General features: G+C 30.0%; 2 protein-coding genes across 8 annotated transcripts in view; one reads left to right on the plus strand and one right to left on the minus strand.

Moving 5' to 3' along the window:
- The window catches only part of LOC118196299 (uncharacterized), a 175,850-nt gene that overhangs the window by 67,405 nt on the left and 92,775 nt on the right, over positions 1–15,670 (minus strand). The window lies entirely within an intron of this gene.
- Positions 1–15,670, plus strand: part of LOC118196302 (phosphatidylinositol N-acetylglucosaminyltransferase subunit H-like) — a 34,976-nt gene that overhangs the window by 1,341 nt on the left and 17,965 nt on the right. For 6 of the 7 annotated variants that reach the window (XR_004759408.2, XM_035367724.2, XM_035367723.2 and 3 more), the window contains exons 2-3: positions 2,402–2,545; positions 8,533–8,784. Coding sequence is in view for 6 of the 7 variants with exons in the window: in XM_035367724.2 (XP_035223615.1) it covers positions 8,578–8,784 (207 nt within the window). In the remaining variant the exon portion in view is untranslated. Of the gene's footprint in view, positions 1–2,401; positions 2,546–8,201; positions 8,264–8,532; positions 8,785–15,670 lie in introns of all 7 variants that reach the window. The other variant, XM_035367725.2, reaches the window with a different exon arrangement.

Consider the following 15,670-nt stretch of genomic DNA (forward strand, 5'->3'; position numbering starts at 1 on the left):
TGGCAGTGAACTTGATTGTCATTTGTAATAAATAGTTTCTGTTTGTGAACATTCAAGCAGGTTAAAAAACATATTAGGCACATTTTCAGTAAAAGCAGAACAGTAAAAGGAAAAGAAGGCAGAAATTTATTTGCTGTACATGTTATATATTTATGTAGTTGTTCTTTCCTTGTTAAAATAGCCACTTCACTTAGTAGTTAAAATTTTTAAATTTTACCAAAGGCTTATGCCATGGCAGTTTGAACAAAGAAGTACTAAGTATTTCAGTCAGATTGAAATATGAAATGGGAGAAAATAATAATAATAATACAAGTAATATAAGTATTTGTCTCTAGATGTTATTTTTCCTATAAATTTGGCTTTAAAGTCTGTATGTGGTTCTAGTTATAAAATTATACATCATTAATGTTATTTCTTTCATTTATTTTGAGATAAAAATTCTCCCTGCTGTCCAGCTGAAATACAAGACAAAAATAATAACAACTTTTGATTAGACTAGAAGAGAAACACGCTAATGTGACAATCAAAATCGTAAAATACAACCTTGTATTTAGCGTAGGTATAATGAAACACTCAATCGATTTCGAGGGCAGCTATTTCTCCTGATGAGGGCCCTCCTCATCAGGAGAAAGAAATACATAGAAAGAAGAAAATAGGAGAAGGAGTCACAGAAACACGTGGTCTTATCAGCACTGCATGTGATTATAACTAGATTTTTAATCAGAGTTTCACTGGGCCACCAACTTTTATTGAGCCAAGTTATCTGATTTTGAGCGTAAGGTGCATTTGCCGCTCGCTCCCTATTTTAACTTTGCTAATATTTCTTTATGCTTGATCAGATAGCCTGGCTCAGTAAAAGTAGGCGGCCAGTGCAACTCTGATTAAAAATCTAGTTATAACCACGTGCAGTGCTGATAAGGACCACGTGTTTCTGTGACTCCTTCTCCTATTTTCTTCTTTCTATGTATTTCTTTCTCCTGATGAGGAGGGACCTTCAGCTGCCCTCGAAATCGATTGAGTGTTTCATTATACCTACGCTAAATACAAGGTTGTTTTTTACGATTTTGAACTTTTGATTATTCTAATTATTAGTTTCATACTTCAAAACATGGAATTCTGCTTCTATCCAAAACATATGTATTAAGTATCCAAAGCATGAGGAGTAAGAACTTTATTAGGTATTCATTTTTATTTTCACATGCTCCATATTTTCTTTCTTTCTATTTATTTCTCTTTCTTTCTTTCTTAGATTTGGTTTGAATCACTTAGTATGTATGAGACTATTATTAGATTTCTAACTTGAGGAGTCAACTATACCACTTCAATTTTTCATCTAGTTTATTCAATTTTTCATCCAACAACAGGACACCATACCATTTCAATTTATATATTTTTCACTATTAATATGATGCATTGCCTTTATTTGAAACTTGTATATAATATTCATATAATGACACTTTACTTCATTTTTATTATTATTATTATTATTTAATTTTTCTATGCATGCAAACTTGCATTTAAATATTTGTATTGTCGGTGATAAAAGAAAAACAGTACAGTAATGAATAAAATGCAGTTTCCTTTATAGAAATCTTTTGACTTTTTTATGCCATTGATAACCTAGTACAGTTAACTAGAGATTCAAATTCAGTTAATTCTTCTTAAATGTAATAAAATTAATTATGAGAATAAAGAGACAGTATTAAAAAAAAAGGAAAGCATATCCTTTAATACCTAGCCCGAGTGGTAAAATCACTGAACACTGGTTCTTCAATCTGATTTCGAGTTCAAGTAAATGAGCTAGCTGCATTGCAGTATTCATGATTTCATGCTTCCAGTGTGAATATGAGCCAGTTTTCCTGTGAAAGGCATCTCTTGTATTAGGTATTTACCTCTCATATGTTTTAGCGTTATTCAAACTACCATGTCCTTTAAAAGTTAGATGCCTGGTAACCTAGCATGTGTGTGAGCAATTGTTTAAACAAGAGTTATTAAAGAGCTTTTTGTTTAAAATGTACACAGAGAATATTTCGTTTTTGACAAAGTAAAAATTGATGAATAAATATAATCAAATGCTGTAATAGTATTCTTCAAATGTATTCGGTATTGTTCTGTTATCGGGACCAGATTCAGAAATGTGTGTATATATGCATGTATATATGGATGTATGCGTTCATGTACACATGTGCATGTAAGTATATATATACACATATATGTACATCCATCCATACATACATACATTTCTGAATCCGGTCTCAATAACAGAAGAGTACCATATAAGCATATGAATCATATCTTAAATGCTTTTCATATTTTTTAGATAAATAATATTATTATAAGAGTTACATGATTGTTTTTCTGTATTGCAATATATCTATTAGTGTTGTTTTGTTTTATTTAGTGATAATATTGGTATAAGATCTAAGACTTTCATCTTGTTGATTGTACATACACTTTGGATTAGCAACGCTCATTCCAGTTGCATAGAAGCTTGAGACCTCTTAAATGCAAAGCTATTTAAGAATTATTACTAAAGACAAAACAGGTAATGATTTGACGATACTAAATTTATAATTCACTTATAAAATGAATTGTTTGTTTATTATTTTGGCTCTACTCTTATATGCGCCCTAAGATCACCAAATGTGGCGATATGTGTTCTGTGCTGGTTTTTGGCATGATTCCGTGCTATGGGATAAGGTACGATGTTGGAGTTGTTAACGAGTCTTTTGTTCATGGGTGCGTTTATAAGGATTGAAGTGTATTTTTGGAATTTCTGTGGTACTTTTAAAACGGAGTGCAAAATGCGGAGCTGCTATGAGAACCCGGACGAAGAAGGGCGTTTCTGATAGTTCTTGTGTGAATTTGCAGTCAAATGCTTGCTGGCAAAGTATGTGGCTGTCAGCTCGTGGTTTTCATGTAGTAAGTTAAGTTTGGAGGAAGTTTTTATCGTTACTTTCAGAATTTTCAATCGCAGAAAGACATGTGATATATCAAAATGGGGGCACTTTTGTTCACACACGTTGTGTGACTGGCGAAATTTTATTATCGAATGTATTATGGTAAGTACATTTTATTTTACTGTTTTTATTTTATAGAATGTTATATTCATTGTTTTTTCACTATGAATTTGTTCTTATTGTTGTTTTTGAATTGTTTGTAATTTTAGTTATATTAGTTTATTTTTTTGATTTGTTCGTAATGCCTAGATTGTGCAATTTGTAGATTTTTTTTTATGTTTAAACAGGATGCTGTGTATATGGTATTCTTTGAAATTTATTGTTGTTATGTTAATTTATTAAAGCGAGGTGTGTGTAGTTCCTAGATTCTTTCTTTGTCTAGACTGTGCAATTAGTAGATGTTTTTTGAAGTTAACACATATCGCTGTGTACATGGATTCTTATAAAATATTTTTGGTTAGAAACTTTACGTTTTTGCTATCTAAATTTTTTGTTTCTGTTTCGGATTTTTAGCTTAAATTGTGTGTTCAAAACGGGGTTTTTGCTTTTGCGAAAACCGCGTTTAAAGTTTGAAATGTAGACAAATTTAGATAGTAATATGGCACCATGGAGTTTCTTGCCAAAAATGTTTGACAAGAAATTTGTCACCACATTTGGTGACTTGAGGACACATATAAGAGTAGTTCCATATTTTTTATAAAAATGCTTGAATTGTTTTATAAAAGGAATTGTATTTAAAATGAATAGTATGCATTGTGTATTTTTCTCTTTGAATGAGTTGGCTATGGGCTTTAAAGATCTACTGTAATTTAACCTTAATAGTAGTACTTTTTTAAAAGTTAAGGCAAGTTCTAATGATGCACACTTTCTGATTTAAACATTCAATAAAACTGCCACTTTTTTGAGTATGTATAGGATAATAGCCAACCCACACATGCAGATAGATACCATACACATTTCAGTAAATGTTGATGTGTTTTATATTTAACTCTTATAGCTGAATAATAAAATTTATTACTTTCCTAGCTATAAAAATGTAAATATCAGTAATCTGGATTCCACTTTTTCCCATATAAAATGCCTGATCTATTATTATTTAAGAGTAGAATAGTACCTATCAGCTATATAGATAGCAAGATAGCAAAACAAGCCATTTGGTCTCAAAGTCGCCAATCAGTTGGTGTGGAATTGAGGCTTATCAAAAGGTATAATTAACTTGTCTTTTAATGCCATGTAAAAATTTCAAAACAGTAAAGAAATATTTTGTAAAAGGAAGTATGTATAAGTCATTAAAAAGGCCTCTAAAAACACCTCTTATAAAAGTTATCTCTCTTTACAAAATTATTTTTTGGTAAAGTGATTGTGTAAAATAATTTGAGAACTGTATTTTTGATATGATTTCTGGGTACTTGCATGTTATCGCAACCACCCTAGCAGAAGTTGCCAAATTTTCAGAATGTGCCGAATTCCAGCAACTATATGCATGACCACTCTTCAGGCAACCATTCCAATAACAATTCATCACTCAAGCAAGGTCACCATTTTCATGTGGATTCTTTTTGCTGTATTCCAAATTTCAGTGGTTTTTTATAAACACACTATGATATTTTTTGCTTTAAGCTTTAAGCATGAAAATGGTGACTTTGCTTCTTGACTTTCATTTTTGGAAAAAATTTTGGTGACACAAAATCTCTACAGGGAATAATGGGAAAATGTGTTTGGTAGATAGGCGGAGTTGTCGAGGTTTGCGTGATGAATCTGTGTAATTCTTTGATGTTTATTTAAGCAAAAACAGATCACTGTACACATGGGGAAAAGAACTACAGAAAGATTTGAAGATATTTTTTTTTTTTTATGTATTATGAAATCCTTATTTAACAACTAAAATTTGTACTTCAAATTGCTAAAAGCGTTTACCATTTCGTCCATAAAAAATTGTCAAGGTGGCTACGTTAATACATAAGTACCGATTTCTGTTATAATTTTAGATTCTAGTTATTGTAAATTTTTAATATTATAATTTCAGATTCTGCTTAGACTCATGAATAAAACATTACATTTATTATTCCATTTTCTTCTTTATTACATAATTCAGTGTGAAAATATCAGTTATAATAAATTTAGCAGCTTTATTCAGAACGTAAATATTGGTGACAGGTGAAATAGTTTCAAGTTTTAATATCGGTTGTGAATTATACTTAACAATAGAGATTTAGTATACATTGATTTAAAACTTTACTCTACCTAAAAGTAAGATTTATTTATTCATGGATTTCTGTAGGTTAATATTAACTTCTTGACTTCATTTTTGTCAGTGAACAGATCTAGATTTTTGAACTGTTTTCGGAGTGAGCTATAATTCAACAAAACTAGCTGTCTGTTTAGCAGAACATTTTCTCTTGAAAGCTTACTTTCAGTTAAATTATGGTAAATTCCTGTTAAATTAATCTTTATTTAAAGAATTGGTAGTTTAAGGGACAGACATGAGTTTCCTCTTGTTGTACACAGCAAAAATATATTGTTGTTATTGCCATTTTGATTTTGAGTTCTGAGTGGGTTCTTGCATTTCATGTAATTTTTTTAAAATTATTTATTTATTTGGTATTCTTAGGGTTACTACATATTTAATATATAGCTTGGATGATTCATGTTTAAAATGTCCTGCTCATGTTCATACTTTACAGCAATAAAATTAACAGAATGCCCATATTTTTAATGTTGATGTATTAACAATTTTTGTAATGAATATTGCACAAAATAGTTTTTCTTTTAATTTTATTTTAATACTTTATTTGCGGATGCCTAAAACAGGTTAGGAATTAAATTTATGCTTTTCCTGCCTAACAGAATATGTGCTAAGCAGTCTTGACTTCAATCAATGGGAATTTGATGATTCAACAAATGCGATAACAGATTTTTTTAACCAACATTTTTATTTAAACTCTTTAAAAGTGTAATAGTGTATTAAATGTTTTATAATATGTTTAGAAATTGAGTGAATAGGAAGGATATAAAAAAATCTAATATTTATTCAAGCTTTCGATAAGATCTGAGAAAGAAAGTTTCGGGAGAACCGACATTTGATTGTTGATTTTGGAAATTCTTATCTCCTGATCTAATATCTTCTAATTTCTTCTGGGGGCCTGCTGAAAGGGAAAGTGTAAAAAACTAAATTCTAGCCAGTTAACGCAAAGACTCCATGTGCCAAGAGATTCAAAATACTGAACATCAATACTGTGAGGAAAACATTCCTGAATTTGGAGAAACGCATAAGAAACCATTTTGACTATTGATTATGAACATGTTCTATTTTGGATTATTAAAGGTATATAAATTTTTTATACTTTCTGATTATCTGCCCCTACATCGAAGAGTCATGAACTCGTTGGCGACTTTTGAAAGAAATGCTGTTTGGGCATCTTTACATTGTTTTGAGTAATGCATCAAGTGCTGCCTGTTTTTTTATATTGTTTTTTCCTCTCATACAAGAGACACAAACTTCCTGCTTTTTTGTACTGTTTTTCTCCCTGTGTACACAGTGATCTGTTTTCACTGAAAGAAATCGGAGAATTGCACAAATTTAGCATCGGTCAGAACTTTAGCATCATACACATCCACAACACCAAAATCATAAAATGAGAAGATGTTGCTCTGTCGGCACATGTTGCTCTGTTTGTGCAGAAAGCTAAGTCTGACATTTTACCGAAGACAATAAAACTACAATATGCATTTTGCTGCTGTGCTAAAATGCTGATATTCCCATAGCAGAGATCAAAATCAGCAGTCATACTGATGAAAATATCTGAAGAAGTAAGAAGCCATCTCGAAGGTTACTGCATAAATGCTTTTGGTGACGACAAATATTTTTTGTGACATGGTGCTTTGCCTTAGCTTTTTGGCAGGGATATGGATGATCAAGAAAATATCAAATTTTTTAAATCATTCTCTCAATAAGATAATTTTTAAAGACAGTTGTTTGCAGTTTCTAGTGAGAGAATTGTCTTACATTTCAAATTATTTTCATCTGTTTGCTTCTAAAATTGTTTAATAATTTTGATAAATGTTTTTAGTACTTATATAATATCTATTCGACTGTGAAACTATTGACAAGCAGTACAGTTTAGCTCATTACGGATAAGAATGATGTTACAGTGCACTTATAGCATCCATGCTTTGGTTTGATTCCCGATAAACTACATTACGGTTTTGTACAATTACCCATGGACGCATGTCTAATTGTAATTCTTGTGAATACAGATGTAAATTAACTGTTAACTTATTATCGCTATATTTTCCCCTTGCATTTTCAAACAAATGGTTAAAATTTAGGGCCTGCCTTCTACAGAACAACAAGCAGTGGGTTATTAGTCCAAAGGGATTTCAGTCCCAAAGGACTATTGCTTTCGTTTTGGCATTTTGCGTCGGACTCATAAACGTCGGTTCACTTTTCAAACTGTTGCCACAAAATGTTGGAGTCCTGCATTATATTTGAAGAAATTAAATAATGAAAAATCTGCATAAATGATTGTCTATTTCTCGCATTGTGATAAAACAATGGTACATAGAGCCATCGAATTTTGAATGACGAAATCCTACTGCGAATATGGGCATCTGAAATCCCAAATTTGGAATTTGTTTTATTATAGATTTTATATTTTGTAAAACTTTAACGAATTTTTGATTTACAAACTCAATGCTTTAAAAGCGAGAAATGGCAACGTTATATAGAAAAAAAAAATACTTTTATCTCCAGCTCGCGAGACTGTGTATATCGGAAATTCTAAAGATATGCTTAATTTAACATTATTTTGCGATATTGCTCTTGAACTGAATTTTATGGTTTAAGTGCAAAGAACATGATATTTAATAAATAAAGGTAACACTCAAAACGTTAAAAAAACGCCCCTTTGGACGTAATTTAAAATCTGAAATTTTCAGTTTTTTTTTTTTTTTTTTTTTTTTTTTTCAAAGTCATTTGATACTACGATCAAAAAAAAAAAAAAAACGTATTTATTAATGGACTGCTACATAAGGCCAACAAAACAGTAATAAATTGGAACAGTTACCTGCAAGAAATTTGTACTCATAGTGTTCTAAACTGAGCTTTCGGTAAAATCAGAGCCTAACAAAATAGTAGAAATTGACGAAAACTTTTGTGTGCAATGTGGTTTCTTTTCTGAAGCACAGAAACAATATGTGTCAAATACTGATTGTTCAATAAACTCATATTAATTATTTCAGAATTCTGCAGGAATGATTGGCATAATTTTTGAGGAATCTCTGCCAACTTTCATGATTGAATGGTAATCAACTTTTTGCTATTTGGGTTAGCTAATTATTAAAGAGGGAAAAAAAAAACTAATTTGTAATGAGAAAGGCTATGAAACTTTTGATTCTGTTGATATATATGAAATATTTTTCATTACTGCATTTTTAAAAAGTGCAAATACTTTGAACATAACAAAAATATAGTGTTAACTTTCTTTTTGTTTTAATGATTAATTAAAGATGTTCTAAAAAGTCACTTTCATATTGTCATTGTTTTTCAACTTCTCTTTTTCCCCCCTCTCAGGAATAGGAATGATTAGGTGATAATTATTGTGTTTTGAAATGAAAAATGTGCCAGAAAGTCAAATCCTCCATTGTGGAGAAACAAACTCAAGACATATATGGGAACCACTTACGGTTTTGTACAATTACCCATGGACACATGTCTAATTGTAAAGAATATGTCATTCACAAAGAAGCATTTAATTTCAAGCGTTGGGTTGTGTTCATGACAATATTTAGCAGTCTTGCTTTTTATTGTAAATTTTATAATACGGTAAGTATTCATCTTTATGCTATACTTTACTTTGATAAAAGGCGTAATATTTTGTAATGTTTAGCTTTATTATTTTTTCTTTATTTCCAGTTTAATTACTGTGTAATTTTAAGCTTTATATGTATTTTGCTGTAAACATTTATTTTTGTTTTGTAGCTTTTTATATGAATTGATTTTCTAATAATAATTAAAAGAACAGTTGCCAAACACTTCATTACAAATCATTTTAAGTAGATATTTATTGGTTTAATCCATCTGTCCATATTAAAATAGCAAAATTTGCATATGAATTTGTAATTCAATAACTAAACAAGCATATTAATACTTTGGAAGTTTTTCGATATTAATATATTTCATTCTATATTAATTTATGCAAAAAGGTGTTCTATTAGAGAAGAATTATATGAAATTACGTTTTGATTTATGCAGCCAGTAATTTTAATTTTAAATGCAAAGTAAACAAAGATGAGGAATTTTTGTGTGCAATAGAATTGTATTTCAAAGCAACAGCTCTGCTAATCATCAAAATTTTGTCAAGCTGATGCAAAACATAAAAGGATAGTCACTACTTTTTTCTTTTTTAATTTTTGAATTATATGTAAAAGAAATTGAAAAAACTTTATTATTTATGCTTTTAATAATAAATGTGCTAGTTATGAATGCATCATCTTAAAATGTCGGAATTAATCTATGACTTTTTTGGCTCTTTTGAAGAATATAGAAAGATGGATGACAAAATATTTCCTTTCAAATTAAATTTACTAAATCTTTGGTGATATTATTTATTAAATGTTTGATAGATATGGGTTGAGGAAAAATATATTAATAATCATTGCAGGCTGTAGGAAAATTGTGAATTTCATGTATATCTATTAGACTTTATGCTGAGAAAATTGTAGTTGGTAAAACTGAAATTTTCAATTCATGGATGGTTTTCATTGCAATCCATTAACTAGTTTGGTTTGATATGATGACTAGTCTGATAGATTCAAATGTAACCCCAAAATTTTCCATGCACAACTCTAAGATTTACTTTTGTGTTTGATTATTTTTTTATTGTTTTTTATGAGACTTCATACATAGAATATGCTAATATTCTTTATTTTATCTTTTATAATTTATATTACTTTATATTTATTTTACTTTATATTATTTATCTGAATTTTATTACTTTATATTAATTTATCTGAAATGTGTATATTTTGTATGTGTAATGAGTTTTAGAACTAAAATAACTTGATTAGTTGAAATAATAAAGTTAGTATTTTGATACAAAAAAAAAAAAAAAAAAGATATGTCATAATTTTTATAGTTCGACCGCCTCATCTGCGACCATGAGCGCAAACACGCATGCGCCATTCAGACTGAATTATTCTCAAAATAGGGTGGAAGGATGGGGACTTTCTTTCCCTCCAGCATAGCTCTTTCTGGAGAAGAGAAGACCTTTCACATCGCAGCAAGTAATACCGCCCCTTTTGGGTGAGTCTATGTGTTTTGGCAGAATGCCAACCAGGATTGTGCTTGAGACGGTCGAACTATATACGTGTATACAATTATGTAATGCATGCATAGCTAATAAAATTTTAAAATGTGTTTTAGCCACTGTTTTTTTTATGAATTTAAATCTTTTTCTACTCGTATTCAAAGCCTGTCTTTTGCTTTGTTTAGGTATGTTTGAAATATTTTTCCTGTAATGCTGTTCTGCAGATCTTCCCTTTTTTTTTCTGTTGCAGGAATGTAATAAACTTTTACTTGTTAAATTTCACTTCCTGTGTATGAATATACACTTTATTTTCTAAGATTGGCTCTTATTTAGAAGTTACTACAAAATTCAAGTTACATTTTAGCATCAATAAGAAGAGAAGCATGACAAACTTAAAATTAGGCAAAACAGCAACCTTGTGTATAGCATAGATTTTTATTGGTATAATATACGTTTGACTGCTCCAAGATGCAATAATTAATGTGATTTATTTCCCTTATTAGCTTTTGTTCACTTGTCAGAGCTTTATGTGATGTAATGTATTGTTGCGTGCGTACGGGTTCGTTATGAAATGAATGCATAAGTCCGATGCAAAATGAACAAAAATTTATTATTATCACAACAAAAATGCTTAAATCTTCTCAAATTATCATGCAGTATTACAATACCTCACAGTAGTTATCTTTTAACTACTCAAATGTCCAATAGAACATAATTCAAAACAGGTAAAGAACGCTAATCCGCGAATTCGCTATAATCGACAAGAGCAGTTTTCTAAACAACAACAAACTAAGCAACTACTACAAACTGAGATGTTTTCCTCCTTTTATAAGATTTTAAAATCACGCGCTAGAATTTTCCAGTACTTTCTCGAAATCAAAAAGAGATATTTATTTATTTAATGCACGCGCTCTTGTATTTTCAATTTTCCGGCTTAGCTTTTTTTAATATTCGTCACGCGCTGCACTGCGCGAGAAATAAAACCATTTAATTTATAATTGAACTAACATTAGCTTTTCAAATACCAAATTCGTAACAGTATGATCCTGGCAGTCTGCCAATGTTAGCTCTGAACTTTAGTTGGAATATTGATTGCTGTCATGTAAATGCTGCTTTTCCATTCTTTGAATAAATGTAATATTAATCCACTGTGCATGAAGGTAATCTCAGTAATTTAAATTCAAACTGTATGATTCCAAGGCAAACAGGTGCATGTGCCTCTTCACCAGGGGCAAAAAAATTTTGCAAGGAAGGGAGGAGCCATGACCATATTTATACAAAATCAAAGGGCAGAGCAAAGTGAACATAAGAAACATTAAGAAATAAACCTGTTTATTTCTTCTTTTAGAACAAAATTTGTGTTCCTTGATGCAAAATTTTAATGCTGATTAGTGTGGCCAGTATATCTCAAACCACATTGACAAGGTGTATTATAAATTCCCCAAAAATTAAAATCAGAAATGGAAACTGTAAGAAAATCAAAGAATGGATTTTATTGATAAATGAGAAAGTGACTTGAAAGTTGAACATGGGAAGAATTCACACTGTTTTTTAACTGGTAAAAGGATGAAATGGAATGACAATAAGGTTATTAATATTATTTATATGGTAAAAAGGCAGGATGAAAATTCTTTAAAGGCTTTATCAATGAACACGAGAGAAAATCCTCTGTGAATGGTAACTTATTTCAAATAATTGAGTTTGTTTGAAAGGAAAGCTTCTGAAGAGCAAACTTTGAGAACATAATATACATACATAAAAGTAAAAAGAAGCCTTTTTCCTTTAGCCAGGATACATGCTTTAGCATGGGGAGGTAAACAAACAGAAAAAGGGTTGTTTACAGGAAATAGTGAAATTCATTTTTTAAAGTGAACTGGATGGCTAGATCAGTTGAATTTATAACAATTAAAATCCAGGATAAATCTTCTTTATTACCATTAAAAAAACACAAAAATGTCATCTGTGTAGTAGATCCAAAGATGAAAAGATAGTTCCTCAAATAATTTTATCTCAAAATAATGCATGTAAATGTCAGCAAGTACAGGACTGAGGGGATTACCCATATTTAATCCTTCAATTTGGCAGTAATATTTATTTTTGAAAATGAAGTGGATTTGGCTGTAAGAAACTTTAGTAAGAGAAATTAACTCCGGAATTTCAGTGTGTGTGAAATGAAATTCTTTACTCCTTGAACTGGAGTAAAGAATGATTTACCATCAAAAGAAACTATAATTGAGTGCTGGCGAGAAATATCTTGAAGTTTATTAACAACTTCCAAAGATTTTTTTACAGTATAAATGTTGTTAGAAAGTAAAAGGGAAAATCTAGAAATTAAGTAGTTGGCCAAAGGATATGATGCTGTTCCTAAGTAAAAAAATTATAGGTCAAAAAGGTATATCAATTTTGTTAACTTCTGGAACAGCATAAAACTTAGTTACCAGTGGGTGGAATGGGTAATTTTTTTAAAACTGAGTTGGAAGTATATCAGAAGATTTAACAGCTATTTTAACTTTCATGAGGATAGAAGATTGAGCAGTATGGGCCTTTGTTTATCAGTTTCATGTCTCCATCTATGTAAGTGTTTTTGCCTGTAACAATAATCTTCTCATTCTTATCAGCAGTCTTATCAGCTCATACTTCGAGGATTCAGCATGATTGAAAAAAAAAGAATAAAATAAACTTTTCCATAATAAATTTCATCTCCTAAATATGAATATGCACTTTATTTATAAGATATATAATATATATTTATAAATTAATATATATATATTATGTATATTTATTTTTAAGATTAGCTTCTGTTTGGAAGTTACAACAGAAATAAAAAAATGACATTTTTCTTGTACAAGACAGTGTAGTAGATAATATCAAAACACTAATGAATGTTTGAACAAACCATTGAAAATTTTTAAAATGTGAAAACACCTTTGCATTTTAGCTTATCATTTGTAGTTAACTTGTACTACATCATTTCTTATCATTGTAACAGAAATTGGCTACCATCACTGCAAGTAAGCAAAGAAATTTGCTGCATTAGTATTCAAATGTCAGACCATCTTTCAGCAATACTTTCATAAAGTTCTTTTTTAAATTCCAGTTGTATATGAAATGAGAGGAGCAATATCTAATATGGATGTCAATCTTACTTTTTGTAGTGTAAATCTCTGGCATGATTGTTTCATTCAGGGAATGCAAGTATTTTGTGTAACTGTGCAGTAAATCCAGCAAAACCGCAATAACCTTAAAGTCACAGCAAATGTGCCATCCAAATCTGGCATGTTCTGAATAATTTCTTTTATGCTATCATAAATTTAATTTAAATCAGACGATTATTTATATTCCTGATTAAAATTACAATTGCTATCTTAATGATTACCTTTTGTATTTTTCCACAATAATTTCCACACCTTTAGTGTAACATTGCCAGATGCTCAGCAGTCAGTTGGTTTTATTATATAGTCCGATTGTGATAGATAATGCAAACTTTCTCTTCTGTACTTACCAAAAACTTAAAATTATATGCATTGCACATAATTTTTAGAGTGTAAAGGTTAAGAGCACAAAATCCAGAGAAGAATTAATGTTTCAAGTAAAGAAAAATTTGATAGATATAATTCAATATACTTTTAAAAATTCTCTCAGAGAACTTGAACCATTTCTAAATTAATTAATTACCGTATTTGCTGGCAAATAAGATGCACCGGCCTATAAGACACCCCCTTTTTATACACATTTTATTATTAATCGATATAATGAATTTACAGTATTTTAAATATAAAGTAATAAAAATACAAAGTAATACTTTCTGCAAATACCCAGTCTATCTGGAAAAGAACACCTTTTAATCTTCTTCGTCAAAACCCAGACACTCATCTCCAGAGCTAAATGCTTTGGAGATGAGTGTCTGATGAAGATGCTCAACATCTTCTAAATCATCATCCCAGTTCTCATACATTTATGAAGTGGGTTTTGTTAAATTGTCCTCTGTACCATACTAATGCCACACTTCTTAAATGATTTAACCACTGTCTCTGTTTTCACAGCATCCCATGAAGCTTCAACATATAATATGCAGTAACGACATATAAGACACACCCTGTTTTTCAGACCTATTTTCAAAGGAAAAAGGTGTGTCTTATACGCCGGCAAATACAGTAATACTTTGGTAACTATTATAATTGTTTTTTTTCTATTAATAAATAATAAAAAAAATTGAAAGGTTTCAGATTTTGAATTACGTCCAAAGGGACATTTTTTTAACATTTTGTGTGTTACATTTATTTATTAAATATCATGTTCATCGCACTTAAACCATAAAATTCAGTTCAACAGCAATATTGCAAAATAGTTTTAAAATGAGCATATTTTTAGAATTTTCGATACAGAGACTCACGCGCTGGAGATAAAAATGTTTTTTATGTACAACGTTTCATAGCTTGCTTGCTGGCTTTTCATGGCTTCCTTGAGTTTGTTAAACAAAAATTCGTTAAAGTTTTGCAATGTATGAAATTGATAATGAAACAAATTCTAAATTTCAAAGTTGGTCTTCCATATGCCCATATTCATAGGAGGATTACGTCATTCAAAATTCAATGGTTCTATGTACCATTGTTTCATCACAATGCAAGAAATATACATACATTTATGCAGATTTTTCATCATTTAATTTCTTCAATTATAATGCAGAACTCTAACATTTGGTGGCAACAGTTTGAAAAGTGAAACGGACATTTATAGTGATTCAACACAAAATCGCAAAATGAAAACAATAGTCCTTCAGGGACAAAGCCTCTTTGGACTAATAATACTCAACCTATAATTTCTGATAGGATACTCAACCTATCAGAATCATTCTAGGTCTTAGTTTAACATTCAGTAAGTGCAGAAAAATTAATTAACTCTACTGATAGGCAGATAGCACAGCTTACAATAATGCAAATGGCCATAATGTACAATGTTGTCGCTGTAGATATTTAGCATACTGTAAACACAGTGAGCATTTTAAGTATTTAAAATGAATGTGTGTGTTTTTTAAATGATTTTTTATTTTGTTATAAGAACCACTTAACTGCATTAAATTTAAGGTATAAAAATGTCATTTGTTATTTAGGACATTCTTTAGGTAATAGATTGCCTGCTTTCTTTAGTACAATTTGTTGTAATGGACATGCAGCATAATATTCTGTTAACCGTATGAATATCTCCAATGTTCTTCAGCTCACTTACATCTGACTATAAGTTTTAATGTCCTGGATCTGAGCATAAGTAATATTACTGTTTTTTTTTAATATCTACTCCACGAGTATAATTTTTAATAAGTTCACACTGTGACAATTTGGCTACAGTAATCTCATTTTGCTAATATTACCTTCTTGAATTCATTATACCATCAACAAACTGTGG

Source organism: Stegodyphus dumicola, chromosome 7 (genome assembly GCF_044657685.1).
Source record: "Stegodyphus dumicola isolate Sdum_Otavi_A_Nest chromosome 7, ASM4465768v1".
NCBI lineage: Eukaryota > Metazoa > Arthropoda > Arachnida > Araneae > Eresidae > Stegodyphus > Stegodyphus dumicola.